Source organism: Bos mutus, chromosome 29, assembly GCF_027580195.1.
Source record: "Bos mutus isolate GX-2022 chromosome 29, NWIPB_WYAK_1.1, whole genome shotgun sequence".
NCBI lineage: Eukaryota > Metazoa > Chordata > Mammalia > Artiodactyla > Bovidae > Bos > Bos mutus.
Genome location: NC_091645.1, coordinates 21,757,245 through 21,783,726, shown reverse-complemented (window position 1 = coordinate 21,783,726; position 26,482 = coordinate 21,757,245). Strand labels below are relative to the sequence as shown.

General features: G+C 36.3%; 1 protein-coding gene across 1 annotated transcript in view; it reads left to right on the top strand.

The window, feature by feature from the left end:
• Positions 1–26,482, top strand: part of SLC17A6 (solute carrier family 17 member 6) — a 38,717-nt gene that overhangs the window by 5,337 nt on the left and 6,898 nt on the right. Inside the window, exons 4-7 of the mRNA XM_005891267.3 lie at positions 17,431–17,545; positions 18,747–18,834; positions 19,348–19,434; positions 23,081–23,223. Of these exons, the coding sequence (XP_005891329.1) occupies positions 17,431–17,545; positions 18,747–18,834; positions 19,348–19,434; positions 23,081–23,223 (433 nt within the window). The remainder of the gene's footprint in view (positions 1–17,430; positions 17,546–18,746; positions 18,835–19,347; positions 19,435–23,080; positions 23,224–26,482) is intronic.

Here is a 26,482-nt window from a genome sequence, read left to right as displayed (position 1 = left end):
TGAAATGCGAGGCAAAACGACTGATGGGGTGGGGGTGTCAAGGAGCATAGCCTGGCCCTCCGACGGTGAGAATCAGCTTCATTTGCTTCATTGTGTTCATTATGATAAATAAAACTAAGTACTCCTTAAATCTAAGTGTTAAGCTGAGAAAGAACAGATGCTCCTGCCTTTGCTGGTATTGCTGCATAGTGGTTGGTGGTTTAGTCGCCAAGTCTTGTCGGACTCTTGCAACTCCGTGGGGGATAGCCCGCTAGGCTTCTCCATCCATGGCATTTCCCAGGCAAGAATACTGGAGTGGGTTGCCATGCCCTTCTCCAGGGAATCTTCCCAATCAGGGATCGAATCCGGGTCTCTCATATTGCAGGCAGATTCTTTACCCTCTGAGCCAACAGGGAAGCCCATTCGCTGCATAGAGACCCCAAATAAAGATTTTGGGTCATGTTTCAGAGCCTATACCTAGGACTTCACCTCTCTCTCTCCCCACCAAAGTTTAAGTTTTCCTGGGAAGTAATCTAGAACTGGGCACCTCTCTAGTCTTGATCTCCTCTCTGCTTCCCTACACTGGTCTCTCATCCCTCAGTGACATCTCCCAAGCCCCTTCCCTGGCTTTTGTCACCTACGGTCCCATCCAGGAGAGGTGTTTTCCTGCCCCAAATTTCTCAGTCATCTCCAAGACCTAGGGAGAGATTCTTGGGAATTTATTTTCAGCTTAATGCCCCTAGGGTGAGGATTTTTGTTCTCAAAATGTTAAGAGGAGAGTGCAATAGACTAGAAATAATGCCTCTTGAATACTGTCTTTACCCTAACATTGTGATGGCTAATACAGGCTCAACAGGATAAAAAAAAATATACTTTTAAAAATGATATGAGTTTAAACTGAAAATTATTAACTGTGTAGAGAACCCTATTTTATGGATGGGATAAATTTTAAAAATTGACATAAGGCAGAAAAATTTAAAGGAATATTTTCTTAAATATTACTGGCAATAGATATGTTACATTTTGACTTTTATATCCCTAATGCAGTGCCAATAATTTTTTCCTAAAACTATTTTCCAAAACAAAATAAATTTCCCAGAAAGATACCCCAAACATACATATGTAAAATATTTTTCACTTCAGTGGAAAACCATGCATAAATTCACCAAAAAAAAAAAAAAAAAGGAAAGGAAACTCAATAAAAGGTGAAATAAAAATATAATGACTATGCCTTTAAGTTTTTTTTCAGAGTCAAAACCTTCAGCTTGCCAAATGTTAAAATGCTAACATTTTCCTGCCAGGAAAAAACATCAGGGATGCTTTAGCTTTCACTCTTTCTAACACTGGGAGGTCAGTAAACAGGTTTTTCTAGGTTTAAAAAAAATGCAAGCTCATTGCTATCACTTGTGTCATGTCTAGTAAAGAAAAGACTGATGCTGACTCAGGTTCTAATTTATTTGAAGATTTTCCTCAAGAGAAAATGTCCTGAAGTTTAGAATTTTTATTTGGATCCAAAACCACAGTATCTTTAAGTAGATATTTAGGAGAGAGGAACAATATTTTCGTATACAATGTTTTGTGTTCTCCAAGGCACAGAAAACAGTCAAAATTTTTTGTAAAATATTGTGAACAGATAAGAATGTGAACCTGCTCACTTTTTAAGATTTTGATTATCTGCTTTATTTTTAATATTTTTTAAAATATTATTAAAAGCATACAATGAGAAATATACACTGGAAACCTCTTGTGAAAACAGGTTTTAAAATGTATAACATTTTCTTTTCTGATTATAAAAGTGTTACATATCAAATAGGAAAAATATACTAAAAAGAAAGGACAATAAAAATCATACATAACTTAATCACCCAGAGACACTTTCATTGACTAGTTGGTAAATGTCCATTACTCCTGTACATGCTACATAGAATTTTATCTTAGAAGACTTTTTTTAACATAAAGTTTTAGAAATTTTTAGAATTGGCTTGAAAGATGTATGTTTCCATTTTCAAAACAGCAAAAGCAGCATACCAAGACCCATTTTCCACCTACAAGCATTGTGCACCCATTCTGCCTTCCCTACAGATCATTTAATAATAGAACAAGCTTTCCCTTGAGTGGGATGCTGGGGACAGAGTCCTTTCCCTCTTGGTGTACAAAAAGCTCTCTTTGGAAGTGTTTGCCATCACTGTTGTGGGTGGAACTGGAGTAGAGGAACTGACACATGTGGAGACAGCTCCCCTAGAGAGAAGTGCTTCTGGTTACACCTCCTGGCAGATTTCTCAATGAAAAACAAACAGCAATGATTTGGCTTCTCCATTTTATGAATTAAGCAAAAACAGCCCCACTCTTGGTCAGAATACAGATTTCTTGTTTGTTTTTTTTTCTGGTCCAATTCTCAGTTCTTGCTTTTCTGCTCATTGAGAAGAAGAGGTAGGGGAGTTGTGGGGGGAAGGAAACTGAGTCTCCAGGAAAGCTCCTGAATCATTATTTTCTTTACCTTTCCTCAAACAGCTATTGCACACCCTGGACAGAAGAATTTCATCAACTCCCTCTACAGAGGGTTTTAAAATGGGGAATCAAAGGAAGATTTCTTACAAAATCTGTAATGTTTTTAGATGAGAACATATTTAATACAGTGATTACAAAGTATTGGGGGCAAATTAATTTTGTCTTTAAACAATAAGACCGTAGGGCTCATGGTAACTCAGATACTTACAAATGTGAAATTACTAAAAACGATCTTTATCTTGTATTTAGAGAGTGATGAGGAGCGTGGTCAATGACTTAGTGGAAGAAACAACAAAATTTTTGCAAAGGCATAACCAAAGAAGGTCAGATTTATCAAAGAAAGTTTGGTCAACATTATGTTTTTAGTGGATGATGTTGTATTCACAGAGACTATTCTTGCCTCTGTCTAGGTGGAAATATTACTTAAGCTCTATTTAAAAACATTCCCTCTTCTGCTCCTGTCCTCCTGATTTCCCAACTCTGCTTTAATTTTTTATGTAGCACCACTGCCAGCTATCATACCAGTATTTTTCTTAGTGATCTATAACTAAGAAATAACTGCTTTTCTACAATAAAATGTAAGCTCCATGAGTGCAAGTAATTTTGTCATGTATTAACACCACTATATCTCTAGCATCTCAAAGAGTGCCTGGCTTATGATAGATACTTGTTGAGTAAATGAAATAACATCTCAACAAAGTGTTTCACACTTTAACTATAGATTTTAAAGCCAATAGGGTTGTGTTCAGACTCCTGAATATACTACTTAATAACCGAATGGCATGAAACATTATTTAAACTCTCTGAGCCTCGGTTTGTATTTCTGTAAAAGGAGTTAGTTAAACTATTTACCTGCTGGGACTATCATGATGCCTAAATAAGAGAATATGTGTAAAATTATTAAGCATGCCTGGTACTTAATAATTGCTGACTGTTACTTATTTCTAATAGCATTTTATATTCAGAAAAAAATGAAAGAAAAAAGCCCTGATCATTCAGTATCACTTGTGTTTAAATTTGCCTTAAGAATTAGTAATGCAAAAAGATTATTTCTCTTGTGGTAAAAATAGCTCTTTTCTCATATCAGATTTCTGCCTTTAAAATTATTTTCCCATACATATTATTCATAGTTAAAATTATTGTTTGCTGAAAGTGCCATAAGTCTCATGTAAAGGCTTGTAAACAGCTGTCTTAAAAAACACATTTAGCCAACAGTATATGGATTATAGAATTTTGGTATATGGAATCTTTGAATTCTAGCCAGGCATTATAAATGTGCTTAGATAAATCCATAAAAGTTTGAGGTTAGACTTCTCTGATAAAAATTAAAGATTATTTCCCATACCCCTATCCTTTATTCAAAGAGAGTTCAGTTCCTAGTGGAACATTTTATCTTTTCAGGTATTCTTGGGTTTCTAACTTGACTTTTGCTAAAGAGAAAACAGTTCTTTATTCAGATAACAAACTGACCATCACATGTATCTGTAGCATATAGTGAACTCCTGGTAACAGAAAGAACAGCAAGTGAAGAAGAACTAAAGAGCCTCTTGATGAAAGTGAAAGAGGAGAGCAAAAAAGTTGGCTTAAAACTCAACATTCAGAAAACTAAGAGCATGGCATCCAGTCCTATCACTTCATGGCAACTAGATAGGGAAACAATGGAAACTGTGAGAGACTTTATTTTGGGGGGCTCCAAAATCACAGCAGATGGTGACTTCAGCCATGAAATTAAAAGACACTTGCTCCTTGGAAGAAAAGCTATGACAGACCTAGACAGCATATTAAAAAGCAGAGACATCACTTTACCGACAAAAGTCCATCTAGTCAAAGCTATGGTCTTTCCAGTAGTCATGTATCAATGTGAGAACTGGACTATAAAGAAAGCTGAGCACCAAAGAATTGATGCTTTTGAATTATGGTGTTGGAGAAGACTCTTGAAAGTCCTTTGGACTGCAAAGAGATCTAACCAATCCATCCTAAAGGAAATCAGTCCTGAATATTCATTGGAAGGACTGATGCTGAAGCTGAAGCTCCAATACTTTGGCCACCTGATTCAAAGAACTCTCATTTGAAAAGTCCCGGATGCTGGGAAAGATTACAGGCAGGAGGAGAAAGGGATGACAGAGGATGAGATAGTTGGATGCCCTCACCGACGCGATGGACATGAGTTTGAGTATGCTCTGGAAGTTGGTGATGGACAGGGAGGCCTGGCATGCTGTAGTCCATTGGGTCGCAGAGAGTCAGACACGACTGAGTGACTGAACTGAACTGAGGGTTCAACTCATTTGATCCTCTCATTGGGAAAGGAAATAGAAAATCAGGGAGGTGGTGACTTGTTCAAAGTCACAAAGAGATTGTGACTAAAACTCAGATGTCCAGTAATACATGACTGCAACCTCTCTCTGCATTGAAAGTTGACATCTCTGCCTGATATTATATGGTTTATTGCAATATTCACTTTCAGTAGCAAGTTGAGCCCTCTACTCTCTGAATGAGTGCCTATAATCTATCATACCCTAAATCCAGGACAGAAATCCATGAATTAGAGAGAGAAGCCTTTAGCAAGCCCCAGGGATTCTTAGATTTCTGTGGCAGGAGAAACATACTATATCTGTGTGTGTGTGTACTGGCTCCCAAATGATTTAGCCATAACACAGTGATTCTGTTCTTTTCCCTGCAAAAGGCAAATACGTAATAATGACTTAGACAAATAGTGTGATTTTTCTGGAGGAAAAAGCCACGGTATTTGGAAGTTTTTCTACTGACCCAGCCCTTTGGCAGTTTGAGCTTCTAGAAGATTGTAGAGATTTGAGCATGACTGGGATAGTTTAGACCCTTTGTCTAGAAGAAAGAGGTTCTTGCTTGCAACTCTAATTGATACAGCTCAATTTGTACTACTGCTATAAAGAAGAGAGGATTAATACTTAAAAATTAACAAATTCTAATGTATGGATTATAGAACTGTTTACTAATGTGCATTTGCATTTATAAAAGTGGAATTTGATATACTTTAGGTAAATATTCTGGCTTGCCTGATTATGAAAACTCCTTTTGTGAGAATGATTTTCAGAAAGAGGAACAAAGATACTTTAAACACAATGCCTTCATACTTCAAGCCCAGAAATAAATAATGTTACTGGTACTATTCTGTCATTTTCTTTCACAAAAATAAAATGATGAAGATATTTATTATAATAAGCATTGGAAATAGATTCTTAAGTCTCATCACCTAACTCTCTCTGTCTCTCACCTGTCTATCATCTTTTGTTTTCTACACTTACTTAGCCATTGCAACACTGATTGCATGCAGGAGTTTCTTAACTCTTCCAGTGAGAAGCATCTACAAATTCCTTTTGGTGAGAAAATAATTCAGACTGTGACTATAAAGCCTGCTGCAAAATACCACCATCTTGCTATGAGGGAACTAGTTCATAGTGATCCAGTCCTTTAGGGCCAGAGGTGACTATCTCTATTTCAGTCATCTGGCTGCCTATCAAACATCTAGCCATTTCCCCATTGTGGGCTCTATAGGTTTGGTATCTGGGGCAATGCAGAAAAGGCCTTCTTTTCTTCTGACAAAAGAAATACCCTTTCCAGGAGATGAATAGATGTATTGGGGAGGAGGGGTCCCTAAGGGTTTGCACGTGGTTTGCTGACACGGGCTTCTCTCGCCTTCCAGTCTCCTCTCCTCCCGCCCTTACTAGGTCTGGTTTCCACTGCGGCTGCCACATTCTACTACTGCAGTGCAGAAGCAGCCTCTGGGGGGAGGGACATGATTTTGAAGGAGGAGAGTCAGGTGGGCAGCTGGTAGAATGATTCTCCCGCTGCCATATGCCACTGTTGGGGCTGTCTAATTTCTCTGTCATGAGTGATGAAGTCATTTTTACAACATAATGAGGTACCAAGGGACCCAGAGGGCTGGCTTGTGCTTGTGTATTCCTTTTTTAATTTGGGAATGGGAGCATCAGATGTGACAAAGGGAGGCACCCAAGCCCTGATTTGATTAGATTAAATCCATTAAACAGCCTGGCTCAGTCTATTCCTACAGATCCTCTCCAAGAGGATTAGTGCCCCACCTGGGGTGAGAAACACTAGATCCTTGTTAAGTGACAAGCCCCTGCCCAAATGGAAACTGATTGATTGATTCCAGGAAAATAGATATCATCTGTAGAAATGACAAGTCACCAGTGTTCCTGTCACCTCTTCCAGGCAAATACTTGTCAGGTGGGCTTGATATGTGAGGTTGTTTGTGACTATGGGTCATAGAAAAAAAGATGACGACTGGGAATTTCACAGCGAACTCACTCTGGGTCACGCTGAATGTTAATCATCAGGCAGGTTGTGATGCTGGTTTTCAGCAACTGCATTTGCTTTTTCAGATGTTTCTGTATCAGGGATACTGTATGTTTCTCAGTTCTGGTAATCTGTTTGTAATATAGAGCATCCTCTCTCTCTCACTCACACTTACACAGACACACACACCTTTCCTCTTTTTTTGTCTTACGGTATGAAGTGATTGTATTCTCTTACATATAATCACTTTAAGAACACTGGAGGGTGTGTGTGTGTGTGTGTGTGTGTACATGTGTGTATAACAGAGGAGAAACAAGTAAAATGAGGTTTTAACTTGAAAATAAGCAAATCAAATTCATCTTAATATGTCATTTACTGCAAAGGAAATCATGAGGAAAACAATTTTAAGTAGCTTTCAAGTAGTTCATCATTTTGAAAAGCAATCTTAATAAGCAAATGGCTGTTATTTCATTTCACAGATATTGTAATGATGCTCTTTGATACATTTAGAGCATGAATTAGTTTCTAATCCTGTTCTTCAGGCATAGAAAAGTTAAGATTTTTTTTTTATATTTACTTTTGCATATTTCTTTGTTTTTTCCCTCAACCAAAATTTACACCAGGAGTGGATTTTTTTTAGGTAGCACCTTAGTTGCCAACTATAAGGACAAAGGCTTTAAACAGAATAAATATAATTTTAGCTGAAGTCCTCTTACTACTTGGAACTTCAAGTTCATCAATATTTATCTAATTAATGATTACATATATTGACTTTTTTTCAGATAAAGCAATATTTTAGTTTAGTTCATTGCTAAAAAATTAGTATAATTTGCTAGAATTTGCATTGATTGCTTGTTTTTATATATAATACTAATATAAATATACTGCCTGATATTACATATACTAATATAAATATTGTCTGATATTATTGATAATGTACATTTACAAGTCAGAAAATTAAGCAAGTTATTTTAAAATTAAAATATGTTTATTTGGGGAAATTTATTTCTACAAAATATTTTTATGTAAAATATAATATTTATTTTTCTTCACATTATTCACCTTTATTTGGAAGAAGCTGTCATCAGACCTTACATGAGTTTCTTAATTGAAATGGATTATAAAGCAAAAAACAAAACAAATGGAAAACTCAGGCTATGGATCAGAAATTGGATTAATTTTACAAATGTGTAATTGGTTAATTATATTGAATAATATCTTAAATGTATATTCTATAATCATCAATTCATTAAAATATTATCAGATGAAATACATTAGTATTTACAGTTTACAGTTTAACATTTAACCTATGATGAGACATTGAAAACCCACCTGCAGAAAGCTACAGTGGAATTTCAAAAGACGAAAGTGTTATAAAAATTGAACCTGAAAAATAAATATTTCCTTTGAGCTCCTGAAGTCAAGCAGTAGCATGGCTGTTTAACTCATATGATACTGTAGAGTACAACCTTCTCCTAACTCATAGTTAAAATGAATCCAGAAATCTAGCTCTTATATTAAAATGGGGGAAAATAGAAAGCCAGCTCTATTGCATAGCAACACAGAAGAGACAGTCTAATCATGTAAAGTGGAGAGGGGGTGAATGAATATCAGAAGAGCTTTTCAATCAATGTGAGGTAGATCATTCAGGTATAAAATCTCTTCTTTTCCCTAAACAGTACAAACAGTACATTTGTATTGGGGGTGGGAAGAGAGCAGATATGAAATATAAATTGTCTTCATAATTTTCTTAGTTCTCCATTTCAGGAGGCAGATGCAATTGCAATTAGAATTAAATTAATAAATATACATATCACTAAACTTTTTATATATCATCATTCTTCCTTACAGCAACTCTATAAGGCAGGCATTCTTATATATTCAAAGACATTGTGTTCCTGATCAGAGAACTGAACAGAATAGCAGAGTAACTTTCCCAAAGATCACTACCTGGTAAAAGGAAGAGAAGTCTTTTGATCAGAGGATAAACTTGAAAAACAGATGATGGTGGGTATTATTTTCAAATGCAGTTGTGTGTCAAAGTCGAGACTAGTGCTGGGGAAATAAAACACACACAAGTGGTAAATGTTTCTTAATACATAATCTATTTATTATTTCTTCAACTTCTTATGTTCATGCTTATATTTGTTTGTTTCGGTAACATCAAGCCAAACAAAAATGATGACTGTTAAGCATAATACAACAAGCACAACTACATTAAGCACTGGTAAATGGAGAAATTCTTTAGGAGGACAGTATATCACCTCTGAAACATTACCACCTAATTTGATTTTGAAAGTAGAGCTTAAAGAGAGTCGTTTCAGAAGCTGATGAAGATGTGCTGAATAGAAAGTGTAATGGCAGTTGATTGTAGTATATCCCACAATGTTGTTTGGAATATTTAAGGATGAGGCCAGACTGGGCCATGCATTTGCTATTTCAAGTGCAGATTTATCCACAGGAATAGTCTCAATTCTATTAGTCCAGAACTACTATCCTACAGTTATTCTAGGGAGTAACTCAGCTTTCTAGGATTATTAGAATACCCAGAACAGTAGTTTGTGCCCATCAAAGACTCAGGAACAAATAAATGGTCAATTGATCTTAAAGGCTATTGGGATAAAGAAGGCTCAAGAAAGAAAGACCTGTTATCACCTACATATAGGGAAGGGAAGATATCACTTCCCTGGATTTAAAATCTTTATACAAAAGGAGCTGGTGGTTATTTCTTAAGCACATGCCACATGCAAAGTATTCTGCTACCATCTAGGAATTTGAAGAAATAAAAGATCTAGACTGTGTTGTCCAAGAGACACAAATAATATGGAGGATCTTGGGGTAAGTCTTTTGAAAGTGATCTACAGTGCTTTAGAAATATCTGAGAGAGACAGTTGGAAAAGAAAAGTGTGCATGTGTGTGTGTATGGTGGGTAGGTATTGAAGGCAAGTGTGTAGGAGATACCAAGACAACAAACTGATCTGAAGAAGACTGTCAATTTTTGTTTGCTTGTTTCCTGTCAGATATTTTAAATAGACTATTGAGGCACAGATTGACGGACTGATGTATTTCAGTCCATACTGTGTGCCCTCAGAATGAGAGCTAAGATTCAGGCACTTTAAGCTTCTAGAATTTCAGGATGACACAGGACAACTTTGAATCCATGGTCACAGAAATAGCATTATTAATTAGAACAAAAACATTCTGGAGGAAAAAGATAGATAATAACAGTTCTCTGGAGAACTCTGTTGAATGTTAGGGAGTTTCTATATCATGATAGCTGATATTATAAACCACTTACTGTTAACCAGATACTGTCTCCTTTCATAATTGATTCATTTAATCTTCATGATAATCCCTTAAAGTATAAAGATACATTATCTCCATTTAACAAATGGAGAAGGTAAGGCTTAGAGAATTCAAGTAGTAACAACTGCACAAGATCAGATCTAGTAAGAAATTAGAGTTGGAAGTTGAATTCATACAGTGTAACCATAGAATGTGTATTCTTAGCTAATGTTATGTTCTACTGTTTATATGTCCCAAAGGAAAATATGGCAGCCACTCAATCAGTTTGGTTAATGAACTGAAGTGAAAATTGCTGTCATATCCAACTCTTTGCGACCCCATGGACTATAGAGACCATGCAATTCTCTAGGCCAGAATACTGGAGTGGGTACCATTCCCTTCTCCAGGGGTTCTTCCCAACCCAGGGATCAAACCAGGTCTCCTGCACTGCAGGTGATTCTTTACCAGCTGAGCCAAAAGGGAAGCCCAGGAATACTGGAGTAGTCGTCTATCCTTTCTCCAGAGGATCTTCCTGACTCGGGAATTGAACTGGGGACTCCTGCATTGCAGGCGGATTCTTTACCAACTGAGCTTTCAGGGAAGCCCCCAATTTGGTTAATGAGGACAATCAAAACCAGGTCAGAGGACCTTCTCTTGTGGCCTTGACTGAATGATCTCCTTATAATCTATATTTTATAAAGGAGATTGTCCTTTTCAGCGGGTGTTTCCACTTCACCCTTGCTGCTCCCCTCTACAATAAAAGGCAAGGCTCTTATTTCAGCTATGACAAGCTCCGTTCTCTCTGGGCCTTTCCCTTGCCCCAGATCTGTCTCGTTTGTGAAGGCTGGGGGGAATATCCAGCATAATACTGCTAAATCAGTTATTCTCATATCAGGAAAAGCAACATCAACACCACCAGGGTACTTGTTAGAAATACAAACTCTCAGGCACCATACCAAGCTAGGAAATCAGAAGTTCTGGCCCAGCCCTCTGTGTTTGAACATGCTCCTTAAGGTGATGTTCATACATGAGGAACTCTGGAAATCATAGTGCTAAACTATGTTACATTCCAGAGCTTTTTTTTTCCATACTCAGTTTTCCTATTTCTTTGACTTCTTTTCTGAAGCTTAGATTTTGTTCATAAAAGGACAAAACCCCCCTCAAATGAGCTCTCTATTTAACTACTTTGAACTACTAGGTATACATTAAATGTTACAAGGATGTAAAACACATCACAGGAAATATGGGTATTGGTTTATAATGACTTTGCATGAATTTTAATCTATAAAGATATTTAATCACTGTGTTGTACACTTGAAGCTAGTATAATGTTGTAAGTCAACTACACAAAATAAATAAGCGGACAAACCATAGGAGGGACAGAATAGAATTCTTCTCTCACTCCCCACTGCTGTGACCATTCATCTTTCAATAACATTTTGGTCTTTCAGAGTTTTTGTTATTTTATCTGCTGCTGCTGGCACTGTTAGGGCTAGTATTCGTTCTGCCCCTATTAAAGTACAATATAGCTTCGGGGTTAAGTATTTAGAATCTACAACCAGACTTGAGTCATTATAAGACACAGTTCTCCACTTAAAGTGTCTATGTGACTTCAGCAACTTATTTAACTCACCGGGACTTGGTTATTTTATCCATGAAATAAGAATGGTAGTAGTAGCCCTCCAATATAGTTTTTAGTTTAAAATGAGAATCTGGAACAGTGACTGGCACACAACTAGCACAATACCATTGGCTGTGATTATTTCTCCCTGACTGACTCACATTTACGGATTTATTTTTATGTGCCAGGCACCAGTCTAAGCCTTTTAGGTATATTGTTTCTTTTAGCCTCACAACAATCCTATGAAGCATGATAGACTAATACAATCATTGACCAACTCCTAACACCTTTTAAATGCTTAGGATATGTCAGACATTCTTCTGGGTCCTTAACTGGTAATAAATCATAGGTTCTATAAATATCCCTGTTTTGTAGATGAGGAATGAAGCATAGACAGTAGAGTACACTGTTCAAGATCACTCAAGTAGTAAGCGACAGGAACGGACTTTGAATCTCAGATGTCTGGCCCTGGTAAACATGATCTAGACCATTGCATTCCTTTTTATAGACAAGAAATCAGAAGCCAAATGAGGTTAAGTAGCTTTCCAGTCACGTAGTTATTAACCAACAGAGCTAGAATCTTATCAAAATTTCTGTACAATATTGATGTCATCTTTTTTCCCTCTCCCACTTTAGTGACTTTGACCGCTTTACTCCCCTGCAAGCCTTCCTCTTATCTGAACTTACATGTATGCTTCTCACCTTCTGACTCCCTGACTTCATCACTTCCTACCCCCTCAATTTCAGTAAGCTTTTCATGTTTACTTAACTTTAGGGGCATAATTGCATTCCCTCTGGGGTCACCCTAAACGCTATCATCTCCAAGATGCCATGGACTTATGATTTCTTCTCTTGCCTTCCCTGTTGTATCTACACCTGCTTAAACCCTCCTTACAATTTCCCTGTTCATCTCACTCCTGATGTTCTCCTACTCACGTGTATCACTGTGTTCAGCCGTTTTCAATTCTGCCTTTGTTTCGGATATGTAATGCAATCTCTTCCATGTTTTGAAACTTTGCTGATTCATTTCCTCTTTGGAATTTCTTCATCCTTTTTCATACTAATCTTCCAAAGCCCAACTTTAAAGGTTCCTCCTGAAGGACTTGTTTCCTTGTCACACCAGCTGGAATGGACTTTTCCCTCCTTTGCTTTCCATTTGCACTCTGGTTATGGCCTTTAGTGTATGTTGTTTTTGGCTAGTTGTCTTTCTTTTGCTCTTCTACTACACATAGAGCATCCTTGTCTTTTTCTAGGTGCCTAGTTGCAACATGTGGGCTCCCCCGGTGGGTCAGCAGTAAATAATCTACCTGCCAATGCAGGAGATGCAGATTTGATCCTTGGGTTGGGAAGATTCCCCTGGAGAAGGAAATGGTAATGCACGCCAGTATTCTTGCCTGGGAAATCTCAAGGACAGAGGAGCCCGGTGGGCTGCAGGCCATGGGGTCACAGAGTCAGACATGATTTAGCCACTAAACAGCAATAACAACAAGTTGCATCTTGTAGATAAAAGAGCAGAGATTTACAGATTTCCATGTCGGAGAGTTTGGAATTCAGATATCAGGTCTATTGCTTGCTTTTTTTCTCTTACACAGTCTGTCTCTAGTCTCTGATTTGTAAAATGAAAGTGTAACTCAGAGTTGTTGTGAGGATTAAATGAATTAATGTAGGTGGAGAGAGTATAGCAAGTGCTCTGTAAATTTGGCTCCCGTTTCCTCCTCAACATAGTACCCTAAATATAGTCTCATAGAGGTTTGGAGTGTGAAAGCATAAATCAATGTTGAATGAAGTGGCTGTTTCAATTTTGACTATCTGTAGTACATTAAGAAAAATGTAAAGACCTTCCATATTGGCCAAGAATTTCTATGATCATTATTTTAATTACTTGGATATTGATTTAGATATCATTTTCATAAAATTAGAAAAAACTGGATTCTGAAGTGTTTTATGAATTATATTCTTAAGTAGTTGGAAAAAGTCAATCCATTTTTATAATGCAATGGCCACTAATAATAAAAAGGATAGCTAAACAAATTAAGAAACTTAAAACTAGGAATCATTTGGAAATGTCACAGATTATATAATTAGAAACAACTATTCAGGGTAAGAATGGAAAGTAAACATTGAAAGTAATCTACTGACATTTTTAATCTCAGGAATAGTGTGATTTCAAGTAACTTTGTGAAAAACGAGTATTTAAATTTTCAGTTTTAATTCTGAAACACATTACTGACTACATATTATGTGCACAATTAGATGTAAATCCCAGCAACAAAACCCACTGACCTTGGAATTATATGGACTAGATTTGAAACAAGATTCCTCTACTTAGAGCTGCTTAACAACTTGGGCAAGTGATATCACTTACTTCAGGCTTAGTTTCTTCATCTAGAAAATGGGTGTCTTAATAATGTCATGTCATTGCGTTGTTAGATTTTTGGTATGTGAAGTATAAGCATGATGTCTTACCAGTTGAATAATCACTTATTAAATTTAGTTCTGACTACAATATGAGTTGAGTAACAAATAGTTCATGATTGATTCAGCTTTACTGGCAGATGATTTTGTCCCCCAAGGGATAGTTTGTGATTTCTGGGGACATTTTTGGTTGTCACCATTTGCAGGCATGTGCTACGGGCATCTAGTGCATAAAGGTTGGGGTGCTGTTTACATCATCATATAATGCACAGGACTACATCCCACAATAAAGAATTTTGTTCATCTCAGAATATCAACGGTGTAGAGGCTGAGAAACCCTAAACTAAAAAAAGATAAAATTAATCTCTCTCCAGTTTATCTAGAGATAGCAATGTTTTCAAATAGGCAGAAAGAAACTGATGATTGAAAGATATAAAATAAATGTCATGCATCATTCTTTCAAAATAAGTATTAGAAAAGAAGACACATATTAGATGAACCTGTTTAAAAACTATATATATATATATATATATACATATATTTGTAAACCTTAGGATGCACATGCAAAATTATCACCTGGACTGCTTATTACAACCAATTTCCAGGCTTCACTCTTAGCACATTCTGTTTTGGAAAGTCTGGAGTAAGAAGTCTGCATTTTTAATAAACACTCCAGGGAATTCTAATGCATCTGGTTCATGGACAACAATTTGAAGGAATTCTTCCAAAGAGCTGAATGGAGTAGTTGGATGTATAACTCATATAAACACTTTTGAAACTCCTTTAGCATTATGTAGCTCTGGCTCTCTTTATCCTTGATGTTGTAAATAGCCTCAGTCTCATTTTTATTGAGCATAAGAAATAAAGTAAGATGGATATACAGAAACAACAGTAGTTTTCCAGTATACAGAAACCTACCCATAAGCCCAAAACTCCTGTGTCATTTTCTCTCTCTGCTTTCACCTTTTCTGCACAGGTTTAACATTCAAACTCCCAGAACGGGAAAGACATTGGCCTTTGGGACGGGTACCATTTACCACTAGGTCCAGGAAGCTTGCTTCATACACTCCCTTGTATCTAGTTCCTCTCAGCCCTAAACGAAACCTCCAAAATGTTCTGGAGTTTGCACATAAGAGCATGTGGATTTCAGTCTTGAGACAGGTGAAAAGTCAACTGAAAATAATCAAGCATGAAAATACATTTTTAAACAATTTTAATAACAATTTTGAGTTTTTATATTTTAAAGACAGGATATGGGATTTTTGCATTTAATTTCTGGAAAATAAATCCATAGTCGGCAGAAGTTTAATATCGCTGGGCATTTTAATGGGGATAATCATTTCTAGAAATAAAAAGTTTCTATTTTGCACCAAGCATTTAGGAAATAAGTTACTTTGACTCAGAGCCAAAGATACCTATTCAGGAAATAGCACACAGGAAGAACAGAAGAGAATATTCACCTCTTGAGTGACTGTTTACCTGTGTGAAGAGAAGCCACTGAGAACAGGTGGATTATTAGGCTATAGCAAGTAAACAAAAGTTTGTGTCCAAGTCTAAGATTCATAGAAAAAAGCTGATCTACTTCATCCTTTCATAAAGTCATTTATCAAATTTCAGTAGCAGATTAATCATGATCAAGGCTCTTTCAGAAACTCCCGTCTTTAACAGTTACATTTAAACATGCTCCTGGAAAAATGAGAACTTCTATGAGGCAGCCAATTTTGACTGAATTCAAGGTTCAGTGTTTGCCTTGAAAAAATTTACTGAGAACACACAGCTTAGCCCACTAGAGACAATGTGTCCCCAGATTTCTCTGCAAGAGAAATTTCTAAAGTTACCTGGTTAAGGGGATATTTTTCTTCCTTAGTATTACATTATGAGAGATTTTTTTTGTTAATAATGGAATATAATTTTTACTTGTAGATGGATAAAGGTGTTAGCAATTCTATTTTGAATTGTTTATATGTATGCAAAAAGAAGGGTATCTAAAACCCCTCCACTCAACCACCTACACAGAAAGACAAACCTGAGGTAGATATATGAAGTATTAATTTTTTCTATTTTAAAAATATGTCCTATGGGAGCTGATCATTAGATCTGGGGAGCATTTACATATGATTCCCTTCATAAAATTTTATGAATGGAGTTATAATTTCCATACTTCAAGGTATCACACTAGACACAACTTCATTTAGGCACTTACTATTTCTTTAGCAGCTCTTCAGTGAGTATCTCCTATGTATCAGGCACTGTGCTAGGCATTAGGGATACAACAGTGTATCTGAAAAGCAAGCTCTTGCCCTTCAGCAGCTTACATTGTAGATATATAGACTCAAACCATATACAGTGCTTAATTAACTATTTAAAATTTGTAATTATATCTATGAAGAAAGTGACTAAAATTATGTATAAACAGATTTATTCAGTTTAGTTCAGTTGCTCAGTTGTGTCCGACTCTTTGTGACCCCATGGACTGCAGCACACCATGCTTCCTGTCCATCACCAACTCCCAGAGCTTGCTCAAACTCATGTCCATTGAGTTGGTGATGCCATCCAACCATCTCATCCTCTGTCGTCCCCTTCTCCTCCTGCCTTCAATCTTTTCCAGCATCAGGGTCTTTTCCAAGAAGTCAATTCTTTGCATCAGGTGGCCAAAGTATTGGAGTTTCAGCTTCAGCATCAGGTGGCCAAAGTGTTGGAGTTTCAGCTTTAGCATCAGCCTTTCCAGTGAATATTCAGGACTGATTTCCTTTAGGATGGACTGGTTGGATCTCCTTGCAGTCCAAGGGACTCTCAAGAGTCTTCTCCAACACCACAGTTCAAAAGCATCACTTCTTTGGTGCTCAGCTTTCTTTATAGTCCAACTCTCACATCCATACATGACTACTGGAAAAACCATTGCTTTGACTAGATGGACTTTTGTCGACAAAGTAATGTCTCTACTTTTTAGTATGCTGTCTAGGTTGGTCATAGCTTTTCATCCAAGGAGCAAATGTCTTTTTATTTCATGGCTGCAATCACCATCTGCAGTGATTTTGGAGCCCCCCCTCCGCCCCCAAAATAAAGTTTGTCACTGTTTCCATTGTTTTCCCATCTATTTGCCATGAAGTGATGGGACCAGATGCCATGATCTTTGTTTTCTGAATGTTGAGTTTTGTGCTTCAAATGATGTAGCAATTCAAGATAGTCCAATATCTATTTGCAATGGCTAGCCAATCCAGTTCAGAACATTCTTATTCTTTTAGGAAAAAAAAAAATTCTGTCTTGAAATTGCTTGTAATTAACCTGATCTGAGAAATGTAGACCTGTTAACTCCTTTTATTTTTCAGAGTTTTCGGAGCTGCCATACTTCTTACCTCTACCCTGAATATGCTAATCCCATCAGCAGCCAGAGTGCATTATGGGTGTGTCATCTTTGTTAGGATACTGCAGGGACTTGTTGAGGTATGGAACTACAGGATGACATCATTTTAAGGTTGGCATGCTAACAAGAATCAGAAGATTATCTTTGTTTTGACCTACAAATAAATATATTGTATTAGGCTGTGTCTAGTGAAAGTGAAGTCGCTCAGTCGTGTCCGACTCTTAGCGACCCCATGGACTGTAGCCTACCAGGCTCCTCCGTCCATGGGATTTTCCAGGCAAGAGTACTGGAGTGGGGTGCCATTGCCTTCTCCTCCTTTAGCTACTGACGTGTAATGCCCTCTGTGTTATAAACCAGATATGTTTAAATGATGACAGACTACCACTGTGACTGTTTATCCCCACTTATCTGGAATTGAGTGATGATGAAGTGTTTAGTGAATAACATAAAAAAAAAAAAGAACAGACAGTTTTGTTAATGTGCTGTGATAAAAATTTTGAGTCCATCCTCTGAATTAATATGTTTGGAGAGTTTTTTAACAAGTCTCTGTTGGCTTTACATCATGATCTGAATTTTCACTAAAAAAAAAACATTTCATTGAATGTATTCTTTGGGCATCAACTCTAATGATTGACTTTTGCTCCATCAACCTGTTGTCTTTGAAGGAATATCATTTAAAAACTTGAGAATGGTATACATATTGCCCTTTCTCTTTCCATGAAATACGGTGGGAGTAGGTAAGTTAGATAAAGTATCAAGGCACTGAAAACAGTTTCTTGTCTTTCCAAAAAGAAAGAAAAAATGATAGGATCAAAACAATACAAAAAAGAATATTTTAAAGATTTTAAGTTTTAGACACGCATTTCAGGAAGTATAACAACCTTCAAGGATCTAAACTGCACATTCTTCTGTAGGGATTTGGGAATCACTAAGTTTAACTCTTTACAAAATTGTCTCTCAAACTGTTCAGAATTGCAGATGAACTGAATAATAGAGGATCTTTTCTTCAGCCTTAATCAGAAGAAAGCTGAGGTTAGAAGGAAGTCTTAAAGGGCGGGAATAATTTGAACATGTGACTAAAAAGAGGTCATGTCTTACCTGGTCTGGGCTGAAAGTTTTTAAAATGGAATTTTATGGAATCAGCAAAGAAAGGCCCTCACATGGCAACTGGGGACCCTGTGCCCATTCTAAGAAAACAGCATCACATCAGAGAAGTGAATGTGCTTATTTTCCTAAGATCCAAGATTCTAAACAGTGCTGATATATTTCTTTCCATCACAGGGTGTCACCTACCCAGCATGTCATGGGATATGGAGCAAATGGGCTCCCCCTTTAGAGAGAAGTCGATTGGCAACCACCTCCTTTTGTGGTGAGCATTATGTGCAGATACAGTTATGTGCATAAAAGCTTAGGAACAACTTTTGTAAGAATTGAAAGTTGCTAAAACTCATCTGTAAGACCATTTGAGGTGTGTCTGTATGTGTACATGAGGAAAGGTTTTTGACCCACGATCTCAATTTCTTTAATTATTACTAGTCTACTCAAATCTTCTACTCCCTCTTACATTTTGTATTTTTCTGGGAGTTTATTCATTTCTTCTGGATTTTCAAATATATTCATTAATTATTTTTATTATAGTTTTTTGAATTTTATTTTTATTATAGTGTTGTACTATTTTTATATCTCTGACTTGGGTGTGTAGGTTATATTCACTTGTGTAGTCTTGTACTCCTGGATATGTGTTTGAAGTATGTGGATAAGAGTGCATATACATCCAAGTGTGCAAGGATGTGTTTGTAAGATCCAGTCAAGGAAAATGAGATGAAGTCAAGAGTTTCTATTGATTTCACCTACTTTTCTCTCATTTTCTCTTCTACTTTAGGTTCCTATGCTGGAGCTGTGATTGCAATGCCTTTAGCTGGCATTCTTGTGCAGTATACCGGCTGGTCTTCCGTATTCTATGTCTATGGTATGTTGCATTTCTGTATAATAGAATTAAAAGAAATGTGCATAAACTAAAGCCGTATGATAGATCAATGAATATACTTCTGTGTTTACTCACTATTGTTTTTTCGTTGATTCTTTTCTTTATAATCTAAGATCAAGGGCAATATTCTATATCTGCAATTTTCTCTGTAATATTATTTATTATTTTTAAAAGCAATCACATTGCTGATGGAAACTTTGTAATGTACAGTATGTGTTGCCCTTGATTATGAAACATTTAATTTAGCTCTTGATTCAAAGCTGATTAAAAGGAAGAAGCTAGGCAGCACCAACTTCTCTTTTTGATTCTTGCTTTCTTGGTCATTTCCCTGATTCTATTTCCTTGAGACTCAATGGGATAGGAAGCTTAAAGGCCATATTAGTGTTAATGCAAACATTCGATCTTGTGATGAAATATTAGCAGTTGCTGCAGGGGCAGTACATTTTAGTCCACATTTCCCCAGGATTAAAGAAGATTAAGCCCCCAAGTGGAAATAAAAATGACAGGAAGCCCAAAGTCCAAACTCCCTTTCTGTTCACTTTCTAACCAGAATATGGAATCTTACTTCTTGAAAGTATCCCATAGTCTTTCGCTAAGATACACTTTTTTAATAAAGAGAAAAGAAGAAAGATAAGAGATCTGGATTCCAACTGATGTTGTCACTAATTAATACCAGTTTTGGACATGGGCAGGAGAAGCTGAAAGATTAATGAAGTCATGTGGGAGAATAGAACAGAATTTGGCTGCTTCCAAATGTGCTATGATCCATTTTCATTTTGAAATGTTCTCATCAAAGCAAATTCTTATATTTATAGAATGTAAATAGTGGAGGATCTTATCCTGGTTTAAAAGCCATGGTTGGGTTTTGGATTCATGAATACCCTAAATGGTGAGCTATGTATGCAGTTGAACATATTTTTGTTTTCTAGGGAAATTTTTTTAACAGATTTTAATCCATAGCTTTTGTTTGATTTTATTTTAAAGCCCATAATTCAAAGATATTTAAAGCACTTACTTACAAGGTATATAGTAAATTTGGTGTGCTGCTGCTGCTGCTGCTAAATTGCTTCAGTCGTGTCCGACTCTGTGTGACCCCATAAACTGCAGCCCACCAGGCTCCCCTGTCCCTAGGATTCTCCAGGCAAGAACACTGGAGTGGGCTGCCATTTCCTTCTCCAAAGCATGAAAGTGAAAAGTGAAAGTGAAGTCACTCAGTCATGTCTGACTCTTCGAGACCCCATGGACTACAGCCTACCAGGCTCCTCCACCCATGGGATTTTCCAGGCAAGAGCACTGGAGTGGGGTGCCATTGCCTTTTCCGAAAGTTGGTATAGCCATCCATTAAATTCTCTGATTTGTGCCTTAGTCCATTATTTAATTGAAGATGTGATGTGACTTTTAAGAATATGAATTTCCCACAAAGGACCCAAGAAAAACCTACCTTGTTATTTCAAGCTATATCCCATTTCATACTTATCATTGAATGGCTTCCCAGGTGGCACCGTGGTAAAGAACCTGCCTGTTAATGCAGGAGACATTAGAGATGCCAGTTCAATCCCTGAGTCAGGAAGATCCTCTGCAGGAGGGCATGGCAACCCACTCCAGCATTCTTGCCTGGAGAATCCCATGGACAGCGGAGCCTGGTGGGCTACAGTCCATAGCGTCGCAGAGTCGTATACAATGACTGAAGTGACTTAACACATGTGCACAATCTGAAAATATCATAATAATAGTACTTGCTTACTTGCTGTATATGACAAAAGCTTGGTCTTTGAGCCACATGTTAAATATTCATTTTTTTTTAATTAATGAGATAAGACCCATATGGCAGCTTAAGTTTTAAAAAGATAACGCATATACAGCAATTAGCTGAGTGTCTAGCACTTCAGATGTATTCAGTTAGTGGAAATTATAATTATTACTCAATTACAAGAGTTCTCATTTATTGAGTACTTATCTTGTGCCATCCACTATGCTAGTTTCTTTATGTATTGCCTTCTTTAACTTCTGTTTGCAAAAATCTTATTAAAAAATGAATTATCTCATTTGGTAGTAGAGATTTTCAGAGATTTAGTTACTGATTAGAAGATGTAGCTAGTGAGTGACACAGCCGCAATTTGAATACGGGAGAACCATATTCCACAACCACTACACTCTACCAAGCTGTCACACACCATCTGATTCCAAATTGTGTTTGCTATCATATTCAGTAATTAAAAGGGCACAGTACATCAGAAGTTATGATATTAAGAAGCACTTAGAGACTGACTAGCCCCCCACCCCCAAAAAAAAAAAAATATATATAGTATTATAGCGATCAGAGATTAGATTGTTACCCAAGGGAGAAATAGAACAGTATGAGGAAAAAATGAAATGACCAGTTGATGAGAATCAGGATACATTATGTGATTTTTTTCTGTTATTGATGCTTCAGATTTATATTGCACAATAAGGGCATATTTTAGTGGTGAAAGTGCTGAATAAAGGGATGAAATAGAGCTTGCAGTAGCATGGTTATTGTATTGGAATTTATAACTTTCATCTGTCCAAACAATGATCAATAGGCATATGCTGTGGTATACAGTCACATAAACTGTTAAATATTACCACATTAATTATAGAAGCTCATGTTTCATGTACAGTATCTATTCAGGCTAAAATATTCTTCGGAAAATTGAAAGTGAAAGTCGCTCAGTTGTGTCCAACTCTTTGCGACCCCATGGACTAGTCCGTGGACTTCTCCAGGCCAGAATACTGGAGTGAGTAGCCTTTCCCTTCTCCAGGGGATCTTCCCAACCCAAGGATCAAACCCAGGTCTGCCACATGGCCAGCGGATTCTTTACCAGCTGAATCACAAGGGAAGCTCACCAATACTGGAGTGGGTAGCCTATCCCTTCTCCAGGGAATCTTCCCAACCCAGGAACTGAACTGGGGTCTCCTGCATTGCAGGCCAATTCCTTACCAACTGAACTATGAGAGAAGCCCAAGAATATTCTTTTGGATTTTATTTAATAGTCTGTTTACTAGAGCTGGGAATTGCATGGACAGAGGAGCCTAGTGGGCTATCATCTATGGGGCTGCAAAGAGTCGGACACGACTGAGCGACTAACACACGCACATTATTAGATCTGCACGTGCTAACAGGAGAGGGGAAAAAGCATTTCTTTCCCCTGGAAATGCAGACCACTACCCATATTAAAGACAGACACAAATAAAAGGATTTACTTCCAGCGAAATTTTTTGAGGACAGGAGTGTTTTCTTGTTTATCATATTTCTCTCATTCAGCAGAGTACCTGGAAAAGTAACTGTTCAGTAAATATTTGTTGAATGTATGAACATGTTCCAAACTATACCATTCAATATTTATTGTGAGTTTCCTGTGTTTCAGCATTGTTTAACAGTGACAAAGATTAAATTACAGCACCAGTCTTCAGATTGTGTGAAGTCTAGTGATAAAAGACAAGTAGAGATGGCTAGGTTCATTTGGAGAAGCATAAGCTCAAATTCACATTTTATAATCCTGTTACAAGATTACTGTAATTTTATCCCAGCTACTGACTGTTAAATGGAAATAGTTAGGTGAGTATGCCTTTCCTTGACTTCCTCCTTTTGAACTCTTACTTTCAGGAAGCTTTGGAATGATCTGGTACATGTTTTGGCTTTTGGTGTCCTACGAGAGTCCTGCAAAGCATCCTACTATTACAGATGAAGAACGTAGGTACATAGAAGAAAGCATTGGAGAGAGTGCAAATCTTTTAGGTGCAATGGAAGTAAGAACTTTATTATGGTGTATATTCCTATTCTTGTTCTCCATCTCACCTCTCTTCGACCAAGCAGATTGTTTTATGTGTCCCTATTCAGCAAAACTAATTTAGTATCAGTCATGATTGCTTTTTTTTTTTTTAACTCCATGCATATTCCCTGACTTAGAAATGATTGTTCCTTCTTCCATCTATGATTTCTTTTTTTCTTTAACTTTTCTTAAGCACCTTCAAATTTTAACTGGATTATAGCTATAATACTGGAGCTGTAAACCTCAGTAAATTTTTTAAAATAGCTCAACATAGCTAATTGAAACAAAATTCAACTAGTATTTGTTAAATTTAGATTACAGGAAATGTCAAATCACCTAACACAGTCATGAAAGGAGATATTTTTATTCACTGAATATTCTAAATCTAAGTTTTATACATGTGTATTTCTATATAATTTAGTAAATACTAAAACATTAGTATGCCAACCATAGGTAGCTAATCTGAAAAATATTCTTATATAATATAACCCTTTTATTGATAAAACATTACCATTTTAGGATTATCATATGAAGATCAAGTGTTATAATATTGTAAAGGCTTTTTCTGATTATAATTTAGTTTCTTGGGCAGGATTTGCTGATAGAGAAAGAAATGCAGTTCTATATCAGTAATACAAATATTTTAGTACACATATTAATACATCATAAATAGCAACTAATGAATACCCATCTGATGCTATAAAAATAAAATAAAACCCTTAAGCAAAAATATTGTAGACAGTCTCAGTAATTCAGGACCTAATCAACTCAATTTCTTTATGCTAGGAGTTGAAAGTTACTGTGCATAACCAAGGACTCTTATGCATTATGCTTCCCCCCAACTTCAGTTGTATTTGATTTCAGCTCTGATTCTCTGCTTCATTTGTTAGGGAAGGCCTGTCCTTGGCATCTCATTCTAGGAAAAAAGGTCTGTCACTGATTGTTGCTGAGGGCATCATGGTCTTTAATGAATAAGAAAAGGCCATATTGGGTAACATTCAAAATTAAGCCGGTTCTTTAAAAAAAAATCTTACATTGTAGTTGTTCCATTAGCTAAATAGTCTGGTATTAGAATGCACCCCTTTCCTGTTTTCTTCTGTAAATAGACTGATAATTTTTTTTTTCTGATGGTAGCTACTCAAGAAACAAGTGATGGTGTGGAGGCGGGTTCATACTTAGCTTCCTGTTCTAGTCCAAAATACTCTGATTAGCCCATATCATCATTGATAAAATATGCTTCTTCTATTTACCAGTTCTTGAGAGATTGTGTGGTGTTGAAGTGAGGTATATATTTTTTAAAACAGCAAGAAATTTAGTCTAAGTGAAAACTAATTTCTGGAAATGACTCACAAGAGAGTAATCAGTAGATTGATAAAACAGTATAGGTAAGTTCAAACTCTCCATTTCTTAGACTTAACTATTTTTCCAAACACAATATTTTACTTCTTACTGATTTTTCTTTTTTTTTACTTTCCTGAAGTAAATTTAAAAATGAGATCAAGTGGGAATAGAACTTGTATTTTAGTTATTTTGAACTTTTTATTGTGATCAAGTTCAACATATAACAGAAAGAATAAGTAACAGGAATATCTATATATCCACTGCATAGAAACAAAAGTTTTTAACATCTTGCCTTATTTATTTCACTTTTCTTTTTGTTGAGCAATTTTAAAGTAAATGAGACGTCATAATACTTTACCCACAAATACATGCTTCTCTAGAAAAATAATATTCTCCTTTATAATCTAAGTACTATCATCATACTTAACACAACTAAAAGTAATTCTCTAACATTATCCAATACTAGATCATACTGAAATTTCAGATGCCCAGTTCAATCCTAATATCTAATCAATATTCATGTCTTTTGTAGCCATTGTTTGTGAAGTTTAGATCAAATTAAGGATCATATATTGTAGTTTATTCTTATGTCTTTTAAATCTGTTATTTTTCTCTACAAAATGATTAAATATGCAAACAGAAAAATGTACAAATATAAGCAAATAGCTTGCTGAATTTTTACAAACTAAACACACCTATGAAGCAAGCAACCAGTTCAGTAAATAGAATATTATCAAAATATCATAAGTCCCCCTACAGCCACCAATAGTTTTTAAGAGAGATGACTAGACACTTTCTCATGCATTTGATGAAGTGCTTTGTGGCCTGAAGAAAAAGTACTTAATAAAGATGATCCTGATATAAATTGAAAACAACACCTTCTCTGCAAGAAAAATATTTTCTTCTTAAAATCTTCTGAAGTTATTACTTATTAAAACACAATGCTATAATAGACATTCCTGTATTTGGCCATTTTTATTATCTTTGAAATAAGTATATTCATCTGGCACCATTTTTCTAGAACTTGTTAGGAAAAAATTCTTTTAAATTTGCACTTTTTGAATCCATCTATGATGGTGTCACTAGAAACTTTTACCTAAAGCAAAAATACTCACTATTTATTGTTACGACAGGTTTTTGTTTTTTGATTTGTTCCCTGTGATCACCACAATGTATCTTCCTACTATATCACTTTAAAGTGATCTGTAAAAAGTTTCATTAGATTCACAACCACTGCTAGTAATTATGAGGCTCTACACCCAGCAATCATGACTAAATCTTGTAAAAAACTGTTTGCCACCTCTTTTACTAACTTGTTAGGTTGAGAATCCAAGATAGGGCTTCCCTAGTCGCTCAGAGGGAAAGAATTCACCTTCCAATGCAGGAGACACGGATTCGATCCCTGATCCGGGAAGATCCTGCGTGCTGGGGAGCAGCTAAGCTCCTCCTCCTCCCCAAGAGAAGCTGTCTCAATGAGAAGCCTGTGCACTGCAACTGGAGAGTAAGCCCTACTCGTCACAACTAGAGAAAAGCCTGCACAACAATGAAGACCCAGCACAGCCTAAACAAACAAATAGTGTTAAAATAAATAAAGCCTAAATAAATAAATAATACTAAAAAAAAATCCCAAAACTAGTGATAAACATTTATATTAGGCTATTGCCCCTTCACCAAAGAGTATTTCTGTGTTCAAAATAAAGAATTGAGAAAGTGTTTGGAACTATGAGAGATTTTTTAAGGTCTAAAAAATATTAGTCTTGAGGGAAGATAATTGCTTTGTATTTGGGCATACACAGCATCTTTAAATATACCAGGTATAATTTTTTAATGAGTGTCATAAGCAAAGCTAATCATATTTAAGTTAATTTTTAATGTCTTGAATATCTTAAATAGCT